The following is a 17,612-nucleotide window of genomic DNA, read 5'->3' on the forward strand; positions in this document are numbered from 1 at the left end:
CTTGATTTCTCATTATAAAAAGGTCTTAACATACCCTACAATCATGGAATCATTAAGATTGGAAAAGCCCTCTAATATTGTCAAATCCAAGCATTAACCCAGCAACTCTCCCAGGGCTGGGGCATCCACCACTGCCCTGGGCAGCCTGTGCCAGTGCCTGACCACTCTTGGCATGAAGAAATTTTTCTCAGTTGTCCAGCCTGAACATTCCCTAGCACAGCTTGAAGCTTTTTCCTCTTGTCCTCTCCCTTTTTCCCCGACCCTCCTGGCTGTCCCCTCCTGTCAGGGAGTTGTGCAGAGCCACAAGGTCCCCCCTGAGCCTCCTCTTCTCCAGGCTGAGCTGCAAGGACTTCCCCCAGCTGCTCCTGCAAGGACTTACGCTCCAGACCTTGGAGTAAGCTTGGAAAGGGCTGTGGCAGGGTTAACACTGCAGCACCACAGCTCCAGGATGGACAACAGCACTAGGATGTACGATATTAGTTGTAAGTTGACAAGGATGGACAATATTCCCAGGAGTTAACTGCTCCATTCACAGAAACCTGTGATTTTAACCTGATTTGGACCCTAGTCTGAAGCCCAGTGCCCTGGTTCTCTCACAGAGATGGACTAATTGCAAAGGAGGAAAGAAACAGAGCAGAACTGCCCCGGACAGATGGTCAGGGAGATCCAAGTGGTGCTCAGCTCCCGCCGCAGCCAACCCTGCCCTGCTGGAAGTAGGTCAGGGCATCCAAGGAGATGCTGTGAAGCAGTAAAGCACGTCCCACTATGAAAACACCCTCAAGCCCAACCAAAACTCACTTTCCATCCACAGCCTCCACTACCTTCACTGCAATCTCCTGCTCGTAGAGCGTCCGCAGCATCCGATCCCGCCGGTCCTTGCGACGCTTCAGGTTGATCATGAAAATCTGGGAGGAAGAGAAAGACACCAGGACATCAGACTCCCAGCTGGCAGGGAGGGAGAAGGGAAGTCCTGATCCACCCCGCTCCAGCAGCCCCATTGGAAAACAGGTTTTGTGAAAATACCATGTTCGCTCCAGGTTGTCTAGAATTTGTCAATAAGCTGAACTTGGTTTTGAGTTAAAGTGTAGAGGTTTTTTCCTCTAACAACTACTTCTTATGGATGTTCATGGAGGAAACTTGCTCTTTCAGGATGAAGAAAATGAGGAGAGACCAGTTAGAGCCAAGTCTATAATTTCCAAAGATACAGGATATTTAGGTTTGTATCAAACAGACTAACATGACCATCTGCAGCATCAATCCCAGAGGAACACTGCCACTGCCTGGATTTAGGATTATCAGCAGGGCCACCATCCAAGAAAAAGGCCATGGTAAAGAAAGGATTTTTGTGATTACTTTAGGCACTGAAAATCCACTGTGATCCCTGCCAGAGCACAGAGCCAAGGCTGAGAACAGAGATGTCTGGGCAGGGCTCTGTCCAGAGCCCTGAGGAGCCTGGTGGAGGGCTGAGGACTGAAGCCCTCACTGCAGGGAACCCTCAGGGGCTCAGGGATATTTTTCAGTCCCAGGCAGGCTGGTACAAGGACAGACTTGTAGCCTGTGGAGCAAATCCTCATCCCAGTAAGAAGCGAAACAAATTTCAGCTCAGTACAAATGAAAGAATAATAAACTGGATAAATAAAGCACAGCCACAAAGGACAACATGATAAAAACCTGGACCAGCTGTGCCTTAAACACAGGCACACAGCTGGGTCGGGTTCAGCTTCAGGAGCCCCACAAACAGATGGAGCAGAGCACACCAAGAAGACAAAGGCTCCCCTGATCCCCACAAGTCCCTGGGTCCCAGAGCCACCCTGGCAGCTGCACATACAGGGGCTGCTGGCTCTGGAATAACACAGGCACCAGGCAAGCAGAGCCTGGCACATCCCTCTCCAGCCCTCTCCCCAGGCATGGTTTGCATCCTGGGGTTTGCATCCAAGGTGGGCCAGAATACAGCTGTGAGCCTGGATCCCCCACCTGCTCTCAGCTCTCCAGTGTCTCTCTCAGATGAGAGAAATCCTTCCCTCCTGCCACTGGAAAGCTGGAGAGCTTTACCAAAGGCCCAGTTTCTGTCACAGATGGAAGGGAGGCCAAGTTGCTCTGCAGAGTCAGATGCAGAGCAAACAGCACAAGAACAGGGGAGTTAGCCTGCTTTCCAGCCTCACTTCTGCCTCCTCTTCCTGGCTGGATTAAAACACAATCATGGCATGGTGTAGGTTGGAAGGGATGTTACGGACCAGGTGATGAGTGAGAAGACAAGACAATAAACAGCAGAACAGGCTCCTTACTTCATCAAACCCCATCTTGTCAGGGTGCTTCGGAGGGACAGAGAGGTACTGGGAGGGCTCCACGGGAGGGCGATCGACTGAAAGAGAGGAGAGACCCCAAAGATCACCCTGGTGCGCTCCCTGCAGTGGACATCGCCCGTCTGAAGGTGTCTCCCTCCCGGAGCCGGGATGAGGAGCCACTGCAGCATGGGAACAGCAGGAAGCACCACATGGCAAAGCCAGAGCCAGACAGACATCAGGAAAAAAACATGGACATGCAGCACCCTCTTCCACATGAAAGATGCATTTGATCTGGGGGAGTTGAGGGATTTTGTGGATGGGGTTGACCTGACCATGAAGCAATTACATCCCTAGGTAAAGAAAAGCGCTGGAAAATTTTGGAAACTGCGTATCAAAACAAGATTAGAGGGGACAGACTGCCAAGAGAATGAGGGCTGGGCTGCTGGCAGGAGAGCTCTGCAGGCATTAACTTGGGGTGTCCATCATGGCAAGAGCACAGCAACTCACTCATGGCCTCGATCAGGGTGTGCACAAAATTCTCAGCTTCCTCCTGCAGCGACTGCTGCGGCTTCAGGGGCATGGGAAGGAGCCCGTAGTGCTCACGGTTGCAGATGAACATCTGTACTCCTGGGGACCACAGAAAAGCAGAAACACAGTCAGGCCTGCTACCAGGGCACTGCACTGCTCTGTGGCCACACAGCCACAAACACACTCGTGCCAGGACCTCAGTCCCAACAAGTTCTGCTTCAGTTCCACTTTCTGTTTTGCCTGGCTGGCAGCAAGTGGCCTCTCCCATAAAAGCAATCCCTACTGGCTGCCTAACTAACTAATCCCTACTGGCTGCCTAACTAACTAATCCCTACTGGCTGCCTAACTAACTAATCCCTACTGGCTGCCTAACTAACTAATCCCTACTGGCTGCCTAACTAACTAATCCCTACTGGCTGCCTAACTAACTAATCCCTACTGGCTGCCTAACTAACTAATCCCTACTGGCTGCCTAACTAACCCTTCAAGGGCCTGGGCTGACAGGGGGTATGGCTTCCCACTGAAATAGAGTGGGTTTAGACTGGATGTTGGGAAGGAATTGTTCCCTCTGAAGGTGCTCAGGCCCTGGCACAAGGTGCCCAGAGAAGCTGTGGCTGCCCCTGGATCCCTGGCAGTGTTCAAGGCCAGGCTGGATGGGGCTTGGAGCAGCCTGGGCTAGTGGAAGTTGTCCCTGAAACGAGATGATCTTTAAGGTCCCTTCTAACTAACCCATTCTATTCTTTATCACTGCTTCTTTTTGCTTTGGCTAGGAAATAAAGGTGATACATTTTCACCTGTGCTGGCAAAGGACTTTAAGGAATACATGACAACAACCTTTGAAATGCCAAGTCACCATCAAACACAGTCCTTTCCTCTCCAGAACTAGTTTTTACTGTGCTCTGAAGATGAAAGGAAAATCCCAGAGTAAGACACCAGTGAGGAGAACAGATGTGACAACATTAACACCCTTCTACTCAAAAGCTTTTGCAGCTGCTTGTTGAAGGTGGGAAACAGAGAGAAGGTGCAAAGCCTGTCCTTGGAATAGATGCATTTGCAGGGCACAGACTCACCCAGTGGGAACATCCCAGCATCAGCAGAATGCTTTTCCCTCTGGGATGACAAGGATTTGCTCACCACTGGCTGTAACTCTGCCTTTCACATCAGGCAAAACGCTCAAAAGCCACATCCAGAGAAGCCAAGGGAAGGATTTCCGTTGTTTTTTCACTCAGTTCTGGTAAGGTCCTTTATTAATTAACCCAAATCAAAGCTGCTAGAACCCAAGCAACCAGCCAAAAACTGCCTTTTCCTTTGTCCTTTTTTATTTTTAAATGAAACAAGCTTAACCAGCCCCCTCCCTCGAGGAAATAAATGAAAAGCAGACACTACCTGGTGTGCTGATGCTTTCATCTATTAGTGCCCCTAATCCATGGTATTTTTAGCAGAGTGGAACTGTTGGCACTAATGACTCTGGTGTTTCTCTCATTTTAAGTTCTACAAGTAAATTGCTGGCTATGCTACTTGCCAAAACACATTCAGCTGTCAGCTGCAATTTAGGTAAAAGGCAGAATAAAGAACTACTACCTGCAGACATGAATGGATTTGGCACTGATCTAATCAACTAATCTTATCTGGCTCACTGATCTCTGTTCTTACCTTCCACTGCCTTGAACACACTTAATCTGCACAGATTCACACCAGTGTTCCTGCTCTGTCTGGGATAAAATGTACTTGAAAATGGTAAAGCTCCCATAAAGGAGGGAGGGGGACTCACTCTCCAGCTCTGTTTTTATAATTGAGGTAAATGATTGCTATAAGGGAGAGAAAACTACAGGTGTTTGTATTATTATTCTTAATGGGCTTTAAAGGCAGTGTCCAGGATTTACAGTCATACCCTAAAACCACAGTTACATTAAGGAACCAAAATTGTCCCCAGTTCCCTGTGACCAGACCCTCCTGCTGCCTGGCTCAAGGGCTTCAGAGACTCAGGCTGAAAGGCAGCTCAGGAAATCATGGAATCATGGAATGGGTTGGGTTGGAAGCGACCTTAAAGCCCATCCAGCCACCTCCTGCCAGGGGCAGGGACACCTTCCACTGTCCCAGGTTGCTCCAAGCCCCGTTCAGCCTGGCCTTGGACACTGCCAGGGATCCAGGGGCAGCCACAGCTTCTCTGGGCACCCTGTGCCAGGGCCTGCCCACCCTCACAGGGAACAATTCCTTCCCAATATCCCATCTGACCCCGCCCTCTAGCAGTGGGAAGCCATTCCCTGTGTCCTGTCCATCCCTTGTCCCAGGTCCCTCTCCAGCTCTCTTGGAGGCTCCTTTAGGCACTGGAAGAGTCTCTAAGGTCTCACCTGAGCCTCCTTTTCTCCAGGCCGACCTGGCTGGCCAAAATCTCTCCTGTGAGTGCAAGGGGCTCTGCAGAGGCCAGTGCTGGCAATAACACACCCTCTCTAAGTTCTGCTCGGATTCAGCACTCCCACACAGGCCACGTCCCCTCTCAGAGGTGGGATGCTCTTTGGAGCATCACAGAACAGCTGCTTCCAGCAGCAGATTGCCTGTTGGGAATTGATGGTTTTTTAAGCACAGCATTTGGCCTGGACAAAAGCCAGTATGATTTCTGACTTAAGGGAAAGTAAGTGAAATTACTCCAAAAAGACGTTTCCCTCAAAGCTCACACATTTTTCACATTTCTGAACTTGGATGTCATCCTTTTATCCTGGGTGACAACTGAGCTCAGGACACAAGTCAACAATCTGAGCACATCAACAGGCCAGACAGCTGGAGCAAAGCCTTTCATGTCATGGGTCAGGCCTGGAAAAAGATGGTGTTCCAGGACAGAAGGGAAAAATGATGGGTTTGAATCCCTGAAATATTTCTGAAGCAGCTGGAGCTAATGCACTGCAGTTACCACATGGGTTGGAGGCTGGGAGAGCTGTCAGAGGGAAGAAGGGGAGGGGTAGATTTTAAGCAGCCTGCTTTGCTCTCCAAACTTAAACCTCAACTCTCCTCTGGAGCCAAGACGTGGCACCTGGGGACCTCGACTCCGTGATTCTGCACTCGTGTCTTGACTCTGAAAGTCAGGACTCTGAAGCTGCTCTGCAATTCACTTCTCACCTCTGCCTCCCAAGGGTTCCAATCTCAGCTCTTGCTGCCTCTCCTCCATCATTCATCTTATCTGACACTCCTCATCCTCTCGCAGCTGATTCTGAGAACGCCCTGCTCAGTCTGCCAAGACAACAATATCATTTTTGGTGCTGTCAAGACCTGCCAACCAGACCCACCACTAAAAGGGAAGCTACAGGCAGCTGGTGGCTGCTGTGCTGCTCTGGGATCAGTGGGAAGGGAGGCTCAGCCTGCAGAACAACAACAACAGCAGCCCCTCTTCCCTTGGCTTTCTCCCTGCCTGCCTGTTCCCAAGAGCAGTCCTTCCTGCCTTCCTTAACTTCACATCTTCTGCAGAGGATAGGGAGCACCAACCACACATCATTCAGAGGATTCATTAACAACTTTTCCTTGATAATTCACCCCACCAAGTCGTCCCCCCAAGTCACCAACCCACTCACAAACTCTGAACAGAAGGCACTTATGAGTGTTGCTCAGGTTTCACCAACCCCTTTTTCCTTATAATGCCCCAAACTTTTCCCTTTTCAACACAGCAGGCAAAGAACAACAGAGATGGCCACGACAGTCCTGGGAGCCCCCTTCAGCTGTGGCACTGCTGCACACAGGTCTGGCAGCCTGCACTCTGCTGGAGACAGAACACTGCCAAGAGCCGCTCTCCGGGAATGAACACCCTCACCACAAGCATGGACAGCAGCAGCACAAGGCACTTAAGAGACGGTGATGTCTCAACAACACCTGGAGCCCTCTTAAAACACCAACAGCCAGAGATTTCCTCTCCCTGGAAGTACCCAAGGCCAGGCTGGCCTGGGCTTGGAGCAACCTGGTCTAGTGGAAGGTGTCTGTGCCCAAGGCAGGGTATGGAATGAGATGAGCTGTAAGGTCCCTCCTAACCTGAACTATTCTAGGATTCTGTGGTTTAAGAAGAGTCTTTTGTCCTCACCCTTTTCCTTGTGGATCTTTTGGAACTTTAGATACCTCACCCCCAGACCACCTTCCCCTCTCCCAGCACCCCCCTGTCTTCACCTGCTGTGAAACCAACCCAGGGTGGAATCCCACCCTGGGTTGGGATTTTGTCTCTGAAATATTGCCCCACCCCAAGAACAGCCTCCACACCCTTTGAAACAAGCAGCAACCCAAAACTGCCTTTTCAGTCACTTGCTGCTGTTTACCCCTGACCAGATCCCAGAGAGGAAAGGGAACAGGGTCTGAACTCCCCATGGAAAGGGAACAGGGTCTGAACTCCCCATGGAAGCCCACCCAGGACTTTTGGGCTGTGAAGCTGCAGTGGAGGTCTGTGTGCCTCCAGGAGCGAGCCCTCCCCAGCAGAGGCCCTGGACACACCTGCCTGGCGACTGGAGAAGGCAAAGACCATGATATCATCGAAGCTCCAGGTGTAGTCCTGGTGTGGGGGGTAGAAGGCCAGCTTGGCAGAGGCCTCCTTCCTCAGGTCAATGAGGAACGTGGAATGGACCATGGGGACAGCAAAACAGCCCATCCTCTTCCATTCCCGAATCAGGGGATACTCCAAGGTCCTCTTGTAGTAGCCCTGAAACCACAAAGAGGGGGCTGTTGTCACAAGAGATTCCTGTTTCAAAGCTGTTCCTCAGCAAAGCCTCACGCCCTGAGCTCTCCAGCAGAGGTTCACCAGGGCTCAACTCTCAGCTTTTTGTGTCTTTCATTTGGAAATGGCTCAGTCAAGTATTTAGAAACAGTCTTCATCCCAAAAGTTAAAGACTGACCTTCTCCCTATGTTACAGGAGCTCTTGAAGAGCCCAACATTTCCACCACAAAACTCCCCTGCAATGGAGCTTCAAATCTCAGATTATTTTCTCCTGGTTTTTCAAAACCCTTTTTGCATTTAGACTCTCCAGCCTGATCCTGGAAGCTGCGGAGCATCCATGACATCCTCCACATTCAACAGGCACAAAGTCCATTTAGTATCTCAGAGAGTAGTATCTGCAAATTAATTATATCCATGACTTTAAAACAAATCATTTGTTGTCACTGCAGTGAAGGCCTCCATCAGTAGTGCAAAGAATCCCTGCTGGGGCAAGCAGGTTTGATACTCACTCCTGACTCTGCCTAGGGAGGCACTTCAGTCAGCTCCTGGGTAATTCCCTGTAGCCAGGAGCTCTGCCAGACTTGCAGCACTCTGGGTGCAACACCCACAGTGTGTGGCTCATGTGGAAATGAATACACTGAATTCCTCCAGGAAGAAAACCCTACAGCATCAAATTGACATCTGGATGGTCGAATCCAGAGCAGATTCTGGGCTTTACAGAAACAATGAGCCACTAAAAGAAGTTAAAGCTCCATTTACGCTCTATTTTCCATCAGCATTCAGGCACTGGCTGAGCAAAAGCCAGCAGAACTGCTCTGCCAGGTGGGGCCATGGTGTGGTGCAACGTGCCTGGTTATGGATGTGCCATCTCCCTGTGCCTTTCAGGTACACTGTGACCATACTGTGAGGATGGGACATCCCAAACACAGCCATCCTGACTGCCACAGGAAGGAGCAGGTGGGAAGAGATGTGACTGGCATTCCCACCAAAGGAAGGGTTAACTCACCCACCCTTTAACAGACACCTGAGAATGCCCACAAGTGAAGATGCTGGACACTCATCTTTCCTCCTCCAGTGGCTCACCCCAGGTTTTTGGGGCTGTCCATAAACCACGTGTAGGCAGGGAGGGCTCCAACTCGCCCCCACTGCTGCCTCTCCCCAGTTTTGTCCTGTGACAGATGAATGCCAGCCTGTCTGGAGCAGGGCTTGGCTCACTGTGGCTCCATGCTGGGGGAGGCTGTGTTTCAGGATGTGCTCCAGCTGTGATTCCCTCCCCAGGCCCCCTGGGAGAGCAAAGCTGAGCACATGAAGCCCTGGGAACCATATGCAGAAACAAGAGAAAAGCAAAAATAAAGGGAGAGCTTTCCTCTTCACTCCAGCAGGATTTTAATTTTTTTTAAACCAAATTTTGCAAGATGCCTTTGCTGGTTTTCCTCTCCCCTTTTCTCGGTTAGTGCTGGCAGTGGTGGAAACTTCCTGCTGGAGAGGCAGGGCTGGGGCTGGTGCACATGGGCAGGGATCCACTCCAGCCTGGGAGGCAGGGCTGAGGTACCCCAGTGGAAAACCTGGCTGACTCAGGACTTAGCCTTAAATTAAAGCACAATCAATACCTTTGCTATGAAGTTTATATCTCCATTTCCAAACAAAGCAAACAAACACAGGTGAAACAAGCAAACACACCACGTCACACCCCTTTTCTTATCTCTCTATTTACTTCCCAAGAATTTGGAAAGTTCAGGACCTTTTCCTGCTATTTTTTTATCCAATCACTCAGTCTGAACTGTGGAACTCCTTGCCAGAAGATGATGTGGGTGCCCAAAAAAGAGATTCAGACAGGGATTTCTGTAGAATAAAAAAAAAATCACTGGGCACTTTAAATTCTCAAAAACCCAGAAGGGGATTGCCAGAGGAAAGAAAAGTATTTTGGGGAAGTAATACCTTTTTGCCCTATCCTTATACAATTCCCTAGACATCTGCAGATGAGCCTGTGCTCTGACCCAATGCAGTTGTTATGTGGATCAGAAGTAACATGAGAAGGGAACATTGAAAAGGTAACATGAAAGTCTAATTTTTAGGCTCAGCACCTGTTACATGCACCCTTCAGCACACACACTCCCTACAAGGCAAAGGATGTCACCCCACTTCAAAAGATAATTTAGACACAATGAAGATCTGTGGAAAGAAAAGCAAATTCCTCTTGGATTAGCATCACTATTAAAAAAAAACAAACCTGGCCTAAAATTATGCACCAAGGGTTTTAAGGCCATTACAGAAACATGGAACCACCTTAAAAAATTTCTGATGTGTTTGTCAGTATGGATTGTGTGGGATCATACCACATGTTAACACCACCTCAGAGCTACAGCAGCTTCTGCTCAGAAGAAGGCTACAGCAGCAGATGGGAAAGGAAGAGAACATCTCTCCTGAGAACAGGAAGGATGCCTGCTGCTCCAGAGACAGGGGCAGGAGCCCCTGGACGACTCCAGGCACACAGCCCCCAGCACCCTTCACGAGGTCACCTGCCTGGGGAGTGATGCCACACCAGAAGTTGGAGTAGAGGGAGCGGGACTCGAGCATCGGCGCCACCAGGGTCTTGTTTTCTGCTATCAGCAGGTTCAGGGTCTCTGGGTTGGTCAGTAAATTGTCTGCATCAATAAACTAGAGAAGGAAGAGATAAAAAATACCTGTTGACAGATGAAACAATATGATTCCCTTAACACTTTCTTGGGAATGAGGCAGCCCTGGCGTGGCCACAGGCCCAGGGCAGTGCCTGTCCCCTGTGCTGCCACTGCTGGGGCACCTCTGGCTCCTCAAAACGAGGGTCTGGAGCATGTCCAGGGAAGGGAATAGAGCTGGGGAAGGGGCTGGAGCACCAGGAGCAGCTGAGAGAGCTGGGAAAGGGGCTCAGCCTGGAGAAAAGGAGGCCCAGGGGGGCCTTGTGGCTCTGCACAACTCCCTGACAGGAGGGGACAGCCGGGGGGGATCACACTCTGCACCATGGGAAGTTCAGATTGGCTATAAGGAAAAATTCCTTCTAAAAGAATGGCCAGGCATTGAAATAGGCTGTCCAGGGCAGGGGTGGAGTCACCATCCCATGAAGTGTTGAAAAATGTGTGCATCTGGCACCTGGGAATGTGGCTTAATGCTGAACATGGCATGTCAACAACTGGACTCAGTTTCAGGCCTTCTCCAGCCTTAACAGTTTTAAGATACCATGAGGTCAGCAAAAAACCACCCTAGAAGCAGTGAGCTGGTGGGTTTGACTCCCTAGGGCACAGGGCTGTCACAGGGAAAGCTGGGACAGCTGCTCCTGGGCACTGCAATGAGATGGGCAGAGAGCTTCCCTGGCTCCATACAGCCTCATGCCAGCACAGGCACCAGGGAAAATAACATCACTGGAAATTCAGGATGAAACAAGAACATCATCAGCATCAAGAACAACTGCTCAACTGCCCTCACACCTCACCTTGCTTGGAGGCTTTGGGAACACCCCCCTCACAGTGACCAAAGGCAGCATCTTCCCACAAGTGCTCTGCACAAATATTTCCCTTACTTTTCACCAGGTGGGGGCTCAGTCTGGGGTACCTCCCACGACCAGGACTGCATTCAATCCTGATGCCTCTGGAGAAAGCTCCAAGCTTAGCCAGGACTCACCTCCCTCACCGCCAAATCTCTTGCTCACCAGACCAAGAAATGATCCAGGACATCGCAACTTGTCTTTAGTTGGAAAGCAAACTTTTTGACAGCCCCCTGTACCCAAGTGAGCACCTGGAAAGCTTTTGTAGTAAATCAAACCTCGTAGTTACCAGGATATAGTCTGACCACTTCTCCCGGGCAGTGCGCAGGGCAGCCTGCCGCAGCTTCATCACGTGAGTGAATCGAGAGCTCGGCCAGTGCTTTGGCCCAACTTCTTCTGGGTAAGACCTAGAAAAGAAATAAAAAGTGACTGTAATGCATGTCTGGGCTTCATTACACTGAAAAAGAAAAGAAAAAATAGGGAAAAAAAAGAAAAAGAAAAAAAAGAAAGGAAAAAAAGGAAAAAAGAAAGAAGAAGGGAAGAAGAAGGGAAGAAGAAGAAGGGAAGAAGAAACTCCTGCCAGTTCTATTGCTGCCTTCATTACAAAAGCAAAACAGCATTAGAGTCACCTCAGGCAACCCAGGAGAGGTTTTGAGGGAGAATAAAATGAAAGAAGAGTTCCATTGCTGCCTTCATTATGAAAGCAAAACAGCATTAGTCACCTCAGGCAACCCAGGAGAGGTTTTGAGGGAGAATAATTCCAAGTTCTGTGCTGGCATGAGCACAGGAGGCACCAGGGAACCAGCAGTGCCAGCTTTCTGACGACACCACGCAGCGCAGGAGCTGTGCAGCAGCAGACAGGGGACCCTCCAAGCCCACCTGCAGCTCCCTGACCCTGGGGTACAAATGGCTGCAAACCCAGCCCCCCTCGGCCCAGCAGAACCAGCAGGGCTGGCATGTGAAGGTGAAGGCAGCCTGGCCTCCCCCAGGCTCGGGCCACTACTGGGAACTGCTAACACATCCCGGGAGCAGCCCCTAAATCTCACAAGCCCCAGCACGGCAGCACAGTCACACGCATGGCTCTGCCTCCAGCTCCAAAAGCAATGGCTTTTTAACAAAGATGGAAGGGAACCCCGGGGCAGATCCCAACGAGGAATAAAAATCCAGGACTTGGAAACAGTGCCAGCCTAAGTCAGGGAAGGAGCTAAGAATTTCAAAAGCTTTTTTGCAGAACTTAAGCAAAGTTTGGCAGGATGAAGGAAACTCAACTCAAGTGAAAGGATTAAAAATGTCAATAAAACCAGCACTCCCTGGGGGTTTGTACCACAAACTCTCCATCACTGCAGTGAGGAACTCGAATATAAAAGCAAGCATAAAGGAAGGGGAAACTGATGTAATTTTCCTTGATGGAAGAAACTGAAAACAGAGCAAACCCAGGAACAGCTGATCTTAAAAATAAATAAAAATTAAAGTAATAAAAACCCAACACATCATATTTCAAAGCAATGGTCCTGCAAATCACGTAAAGGCACAATATCTGGAATTACATCGAGTTCTCTGGCTCAGCACTTACTGAATATTTCATGTGTCTGAGCTTTCATAGATACTATGGAATGGAGTGTAATTTCTTTGCTTCCTTGCAATTAAAGAATGATAATTTTAATTCCCTGTAGCTCTTGATGTAATTTGTTTACCGTGTAAAGAGAGCAGCTATAGATGCTAAATAACTGAATGGAAAATAGTTTCTTCCACAACATTTTGCATGAGGTGCTTCACTAGTCAGAACCTTTCTAGATACCTTACCTCACCTTTTTCCCTAAGAAAACAATTTTAATGGGACAGACTGCAGAAAGCAAATAATCCACATTTTAACACTTGGACATTTAGTACCAACTCCTGGTTTGGAAAGAGAAAACCTCGGGAATTTGGGCTGTGCAGCCAAGAGCCCTCCCAGGTACTCACCGGGGCTCCTCCATGGGTCTCCACTCCACATCGTGGTACAGGTGCTGCACATTCTTCAGCCACTCCCTGAGGATTGCTGTGGTGTTGTCAATGTTGTGGTCAGTGGCTGCCCTGGCAAAGCAAAGGAAGCACCTTAGCAGGAGGTTTGTGACTCTGCCTAAACCCTGCTTTACCACGGAGCCCTCTGTCCAGTCCAGCCACCAAAAAACACAGGGAATGCAGTCGAGGTTTAACCCCAGCTGGCAGCTGAGTACCACCACTGTGGAAAGGGGAAGGGCACACAGCCTGTGGACTGACAAAAGAACCATTTAATAACTGAAACAAATGACTCAAACGTGCCCTTAGTGGAGGGCAGGGACACAGTGCTGGCTGAAGAATGGGTTTTTTCCCTCAGGGTTGAGCTGAACGGACTGGAGCAGGAGGCACAGATTCCCATCCCTGACAGCAATCCCATGGAAATGCTCCCACACTGCTCTCTGCCTGGGATGCTCAAGGCTTCAGGTCACAGGATGAGTGAGCCAAGTCCCATCCCAGCTGCTCCTCCCCAGCTGCCTCCCCTGGGACCAGGGCTTTGCACCCCCAGCACGGGGCTGTGTCACACCCCACCACACACTCCTGCCACTGCAAGAAAGGGCTGCTCATTTTTCCTAGCTGGAACGGGCAGGAAAGCACAGTCCCATGGCAGTGCACAGCTCAGCAAGCTCCACTGGGAATCTATAATCCCTGCATATTCCTCTGGGAGTATAAACAGTCCCACAAGGTTTGGTGCAGACAGTAAAGCAGTGTGAAACATCACTGAGGGAGGCTGCTGGAAGCTCTCCTCAACTGCTATACATTTCTTGTCTCATCCTCCAGCTCCAGAGACCTAAAGGCACTTCCCAGAACACCCTCCACCTTGCTGAAAGCCAGAGCTCCCTGTAGCCAGGGGAGGACATGCAGGAAGGAGCTACATCCCAAACCCTACAGCTACTCCAAAGCTATTTCAGGAAAATACCTCCACTCCAAGCCACCATATGACCCTACAGATGAAAACCAGGACATGAACCCTTTTCAGTTTGTACAACAGGAACATACCATTCCCATGGGGTCTAGCCTGCTTTAAAGTAAAAAAGAACCAAGAACTTGGATTTTCAGTTTATTTATAGTCAGAACATCACAATCACTTAAGGCCAGGAGGCTTATTTGTGGAATATTTATTAATCTCTGCTGAAACAATAAATAGTGAAAGTTCAGCAAGTGTTAGAGGCTGGTTCCTGTGTCATGAACTGCTCTCCTGTGACAGAGCAAGGCTGGGCTCAGTCATGGCTCCAGGGTTTGCTTTAGTCCAAGACCTGGCTCATGCTGCACTGTAGATCTAGTTTGCAATGATGTTCAGACTGGACTGAAACAGTCTCACTGCTGACTTGGTGCAAGTCCAACTTGCTCCAAGTGTTTTATGGATGAAGCTCATCCCCTGGAGCCCATTCTCACACACTTCCTTGGGCTCCCACAGCCACCAAGGCGTTTCACAGGTCTCACTCTTCTTTCCTCCCACGTTCCAGCTGCACAGTCAGCAAACAGCTCCAGAATTCCTAAAATACCAGAGAAATGGCTTCATGTTCACTGGAGCTGCAGTGGCACCAGGAAGGTGTCACTGGGGCCACAATGCAACTGGGCATCACCCAAACAAGGCCAAGAGGATGGTGGCCACCCTGGGGAATGCTGCAGCTCATCCCACAACATCCTCTTTTCCAGGTCCAGACCAGCCTTAAGGACCATGGAGACACTTTAAAGTAAGCACACAGCTCTCACAGAGTCAGGTCCGTGGGCCTCTTTCCCTCAGCAAGCCTCTTCCCATTCTTTCTCACCTCATCCCAGTCCTTCCAACCTCACAGTATCAGTGGGGACACATGAAGGGATTTGCTGCAGTCTGGGCAGGGAAAGGGGAAGCTCCAGATGCATACATGTCACACTAATCTCAGTTTCATGTTGGCTGCTCCCATCTCAGCCAGGAGATCCTTCTCCATTCAACTCTGTGCACACACAAGCCCAAAATGTTTTACATGGGGAGCAGTTTTCAGGGCTGTGCAATAAAAACCCAGAGCTCTCAAACAACACACAGATTTCTGTGATAACATGAAAATGTAGAGTCATCCAGCCTCAGAGAAAAGGATTACCGTGATTACCAGAGTTGCTTCACAAAGCCCAAATCTCTGACCAGCAGAAGAAACCCTGAAGTTGAATGACAGTGATTGGCAGAATTAGAGGAAGACCTCTGCCTCCCTAAGCACAACAAGGGGGATGAAGGATGCTCCTCCCATCACACCTGGAGCACTCCATCCTGCTCCTGGTAGGGCAGCAGGCCCTTGACGAAATTCACCCTGGATGATACCACCAGCCAACATCCTCCAGCTAGAAGCAAGATGAGCGAATGGGAGCGGAAGGGATCTCTAGATCTACCCACAAGGAATCTGCTGGAAGAAAATGGCATTTTCCAACCCAAACCACTCCATCATTCTACGACTTCAGTGCCCAGGCTGCCATGGTGATACATGGAAGGTAAATCCACATCCCAGCAGACCTCTCAAAGGCACGCATCAGCCAAGGCTCTGGCACAAAGGAGGGACAGCTCTCTCCAGGACTATCCACCCTGCAGCATTTCTAAGCCCAGAAGTCCTCAAAGGCAATAAAGTCTGTTCCACCCTGGATGAAACACACCCTATGACTAGCAGTTTGGCAAACCTTTGTTCTTCCAGCTTTGAGCTTAAAAAACCCAACAAAAAAGACCCAAACCAAACCAACCCCCCAAAACCCCAAACAACCCAAGCCATTACAAAAGCAATCATCACTATTAGTTGCAGAATAATTAATTTAAGATCAAACAGCATCAGCACTGACTCCTTTTGTAGTATCTGAACCAGTTCACCTTTCCTCCCAGAAAAAAATAGCAGCTCTGGTGTTTCCAACAGCTCTGTGTGGAAAAACAAGCACATACTTTATTTTTCCCTCTTTTTTTTTTTTAATTTTTTTTTTTTAAATGACAACCCCTGCTCAAGAAAAACAAGGTAATTAAAATATGAGCAGGACTTTCTCACTGGGAGCAAGAGCTCCTCAAGCCCTGAGAGGAACATCAGGACACCCCACATTATAAACACTTCTGTAGCCCTCTGTAGCATTTCAAGAAGCCAAGTACACAGCTAAGACTTCAGTTCACTGGTGAGAACACGTCACACAAGAGATGCTATCAGCTCTGCCCACTTGCCTGTGCTGGAAAAGTGTTTTTACTCCATCCTCTTATCCTTACTGGTCCATGATCTGCAGTTGACAGGGTGAAGAGAGTGGATCACTGTAACCCAGCTCCACCCAGCTCACCAGGAGCACGGCTTGTCCACATGGCCCTTAGATTAAGGCAGTGCCTGGGTTTTTGGATGTATTTTCTGAAAGCAAGCTGGTGAGCACAGCACCATTATCTGTGTGGGAGTCTATCAGCAATATTGCTGAGCTGCGACCAGGCTCAAATCCAGTTTTTTGAGTGGATCAGCAACACCATTTTCAAGAGCTGATTACAAACATCTAGGATTTAATTAAAGAAAAAAGGTCCCCTACAGGATTTACAACCTAAAGCCTGTGCAACATAACCAGGAAAAAAGAGAGGAAAAAAATTCTAATTCCTCCCAGTCTTTTCAGAAAAGAAAGTTTAATAAATAGATCAGAACATACCTCCAGATGGACACCTCTATTCCAATAACACAGCAGCTTTCTCCTCTCAGATTTAAATCCATTTCCAGTAAACAGAAGTTACATTTTTGAAAAGTCTGAGTGAGAATGTTCGTATAGGGGCTTATGTCGACAGAACTACAACCACTTCAATATTGACTTTGGCTTTAACCAGGAGTTGTGCCATGGACACAAGCCCTCATTGTTCATGCTCAGCAAAGTACCCCCTCCCAAAAAAACTCATGGATCACGCACAGTGGAAAATCAAAGCACGATGTTAAGCACCTCCTGTTTTAATTAAGTAATGTGAGTAGCAGCACATGCAGAAAGCAGCTCCTTTTACAAACTGCTCATATTTTTAGCTTGATAATGTCTCCTCAAATTATGTTTGTGAGGGGGAGTTAATTCAGGTTTTGATGGTTGCTCTCCTCTCTTCCTTCCCAAAACGGGAATTAAAAATAGCAATCCCCCTTTTTCACTTCTTCACACTCTGGCCTGTTCTTCCAAGCTATTTAATTCATTTACCTCATGCACTGGGTCAGAGGAGAAAATTTTCACCTTCACCGTCTGTATAGGAAAAATACTAGAGGACAAAATGCATCCTGTGTGCTGCTGGCTTGTCAAGAGTATGGGCTTGTGCTGAGACACAAGCTGAGGCAAACCCCACAGCCAGGGCCCTGCAGTAATTTTCCTACTGAATTTAACATTTACACCTTCTCCCTTCAGCAAACAGGCTGGGAAGGACAGCTTCAAAAAGGGGTCAGTGCTTCACTTTTAGGCAGTGCAGAGCTGAGTCAGGACTGGCTGGAGGCAGCCAGCTTTCAAAAACAAAAGCTGTAAGAAGGCTCCTTTTCTCTTTCCCTTTCTGTCAGTGTTTTGAAGACTGCTGTGCTCGAGGAGGGTATTGGGTTCACCCTTTATGGCTGTGAGAGCCACATCT

The 17,612-nt window shown here is 49.0% G+C and overlaps 1 protein-coding gene across 3 annotated transcripts in view; it reads right to left on the reverse strand.

Annotated features, from left to right (window-relative positions):
- COLGALT2 (collagen beta(1-O)galactosyltransferase 2) overlaps positions 1-17,612 on the reverse strand; it is a 47,025-nt gene that overhangs the window by 4,117 nt on the left and 25,296 nt on the right. For 2 of the 3 annotated variants that reach the window (XM_041420718.1, XM_041420719.1), the window contains exons 2-8: positions 12,977-13,087; positions 11,304-11,421; positions 10,021-10,155; positions 7,278-7,482; positions 2,793-2,912; positions 2,286-2,362; positions 799-905 (exon numbers count right to left, since the gene is read on the reverse strand). In XM_041420718.1, coding sequence (XP_041276652.1) covers positions 799-905; positions 2,286-2,362; positions 2,793-2,912; positions 7,278-7,482; positions 10,021-10,155; positions 11,304-11,421; positions 12,977-13,087 — 873 coding nt within the window. The remainder of the gene's footprint in view (positions 1-798; positions 906-2,285; positions 2,363-2,792; positions 2,913-7,277; positions 7,483-10,020; positions 10,156-11,303; positions 11,422-12,976; positions 13,088-17,612) is intronic. The other variant, XM_041420720.1, reaches the window with a different exon arrangement.

The sequence above is a fragment of the Onychostruthus taczanowskii genome, unplaced genomic scaffold (assembly GCF_017590055.1).
Source record: "Onychostruthus taczanowskii isolate IOZ18803 unplaced genomic scaffold, ASM1759005v1 scaffold65, whole genome shotgun sequence".
Classification (NCBI taxonomy): Eukaryota; Metazoa; Chordata; class Aves; order Passeriformes; family Passeridae; genus Onychostruthus; species Onychostruthus taczanowskii.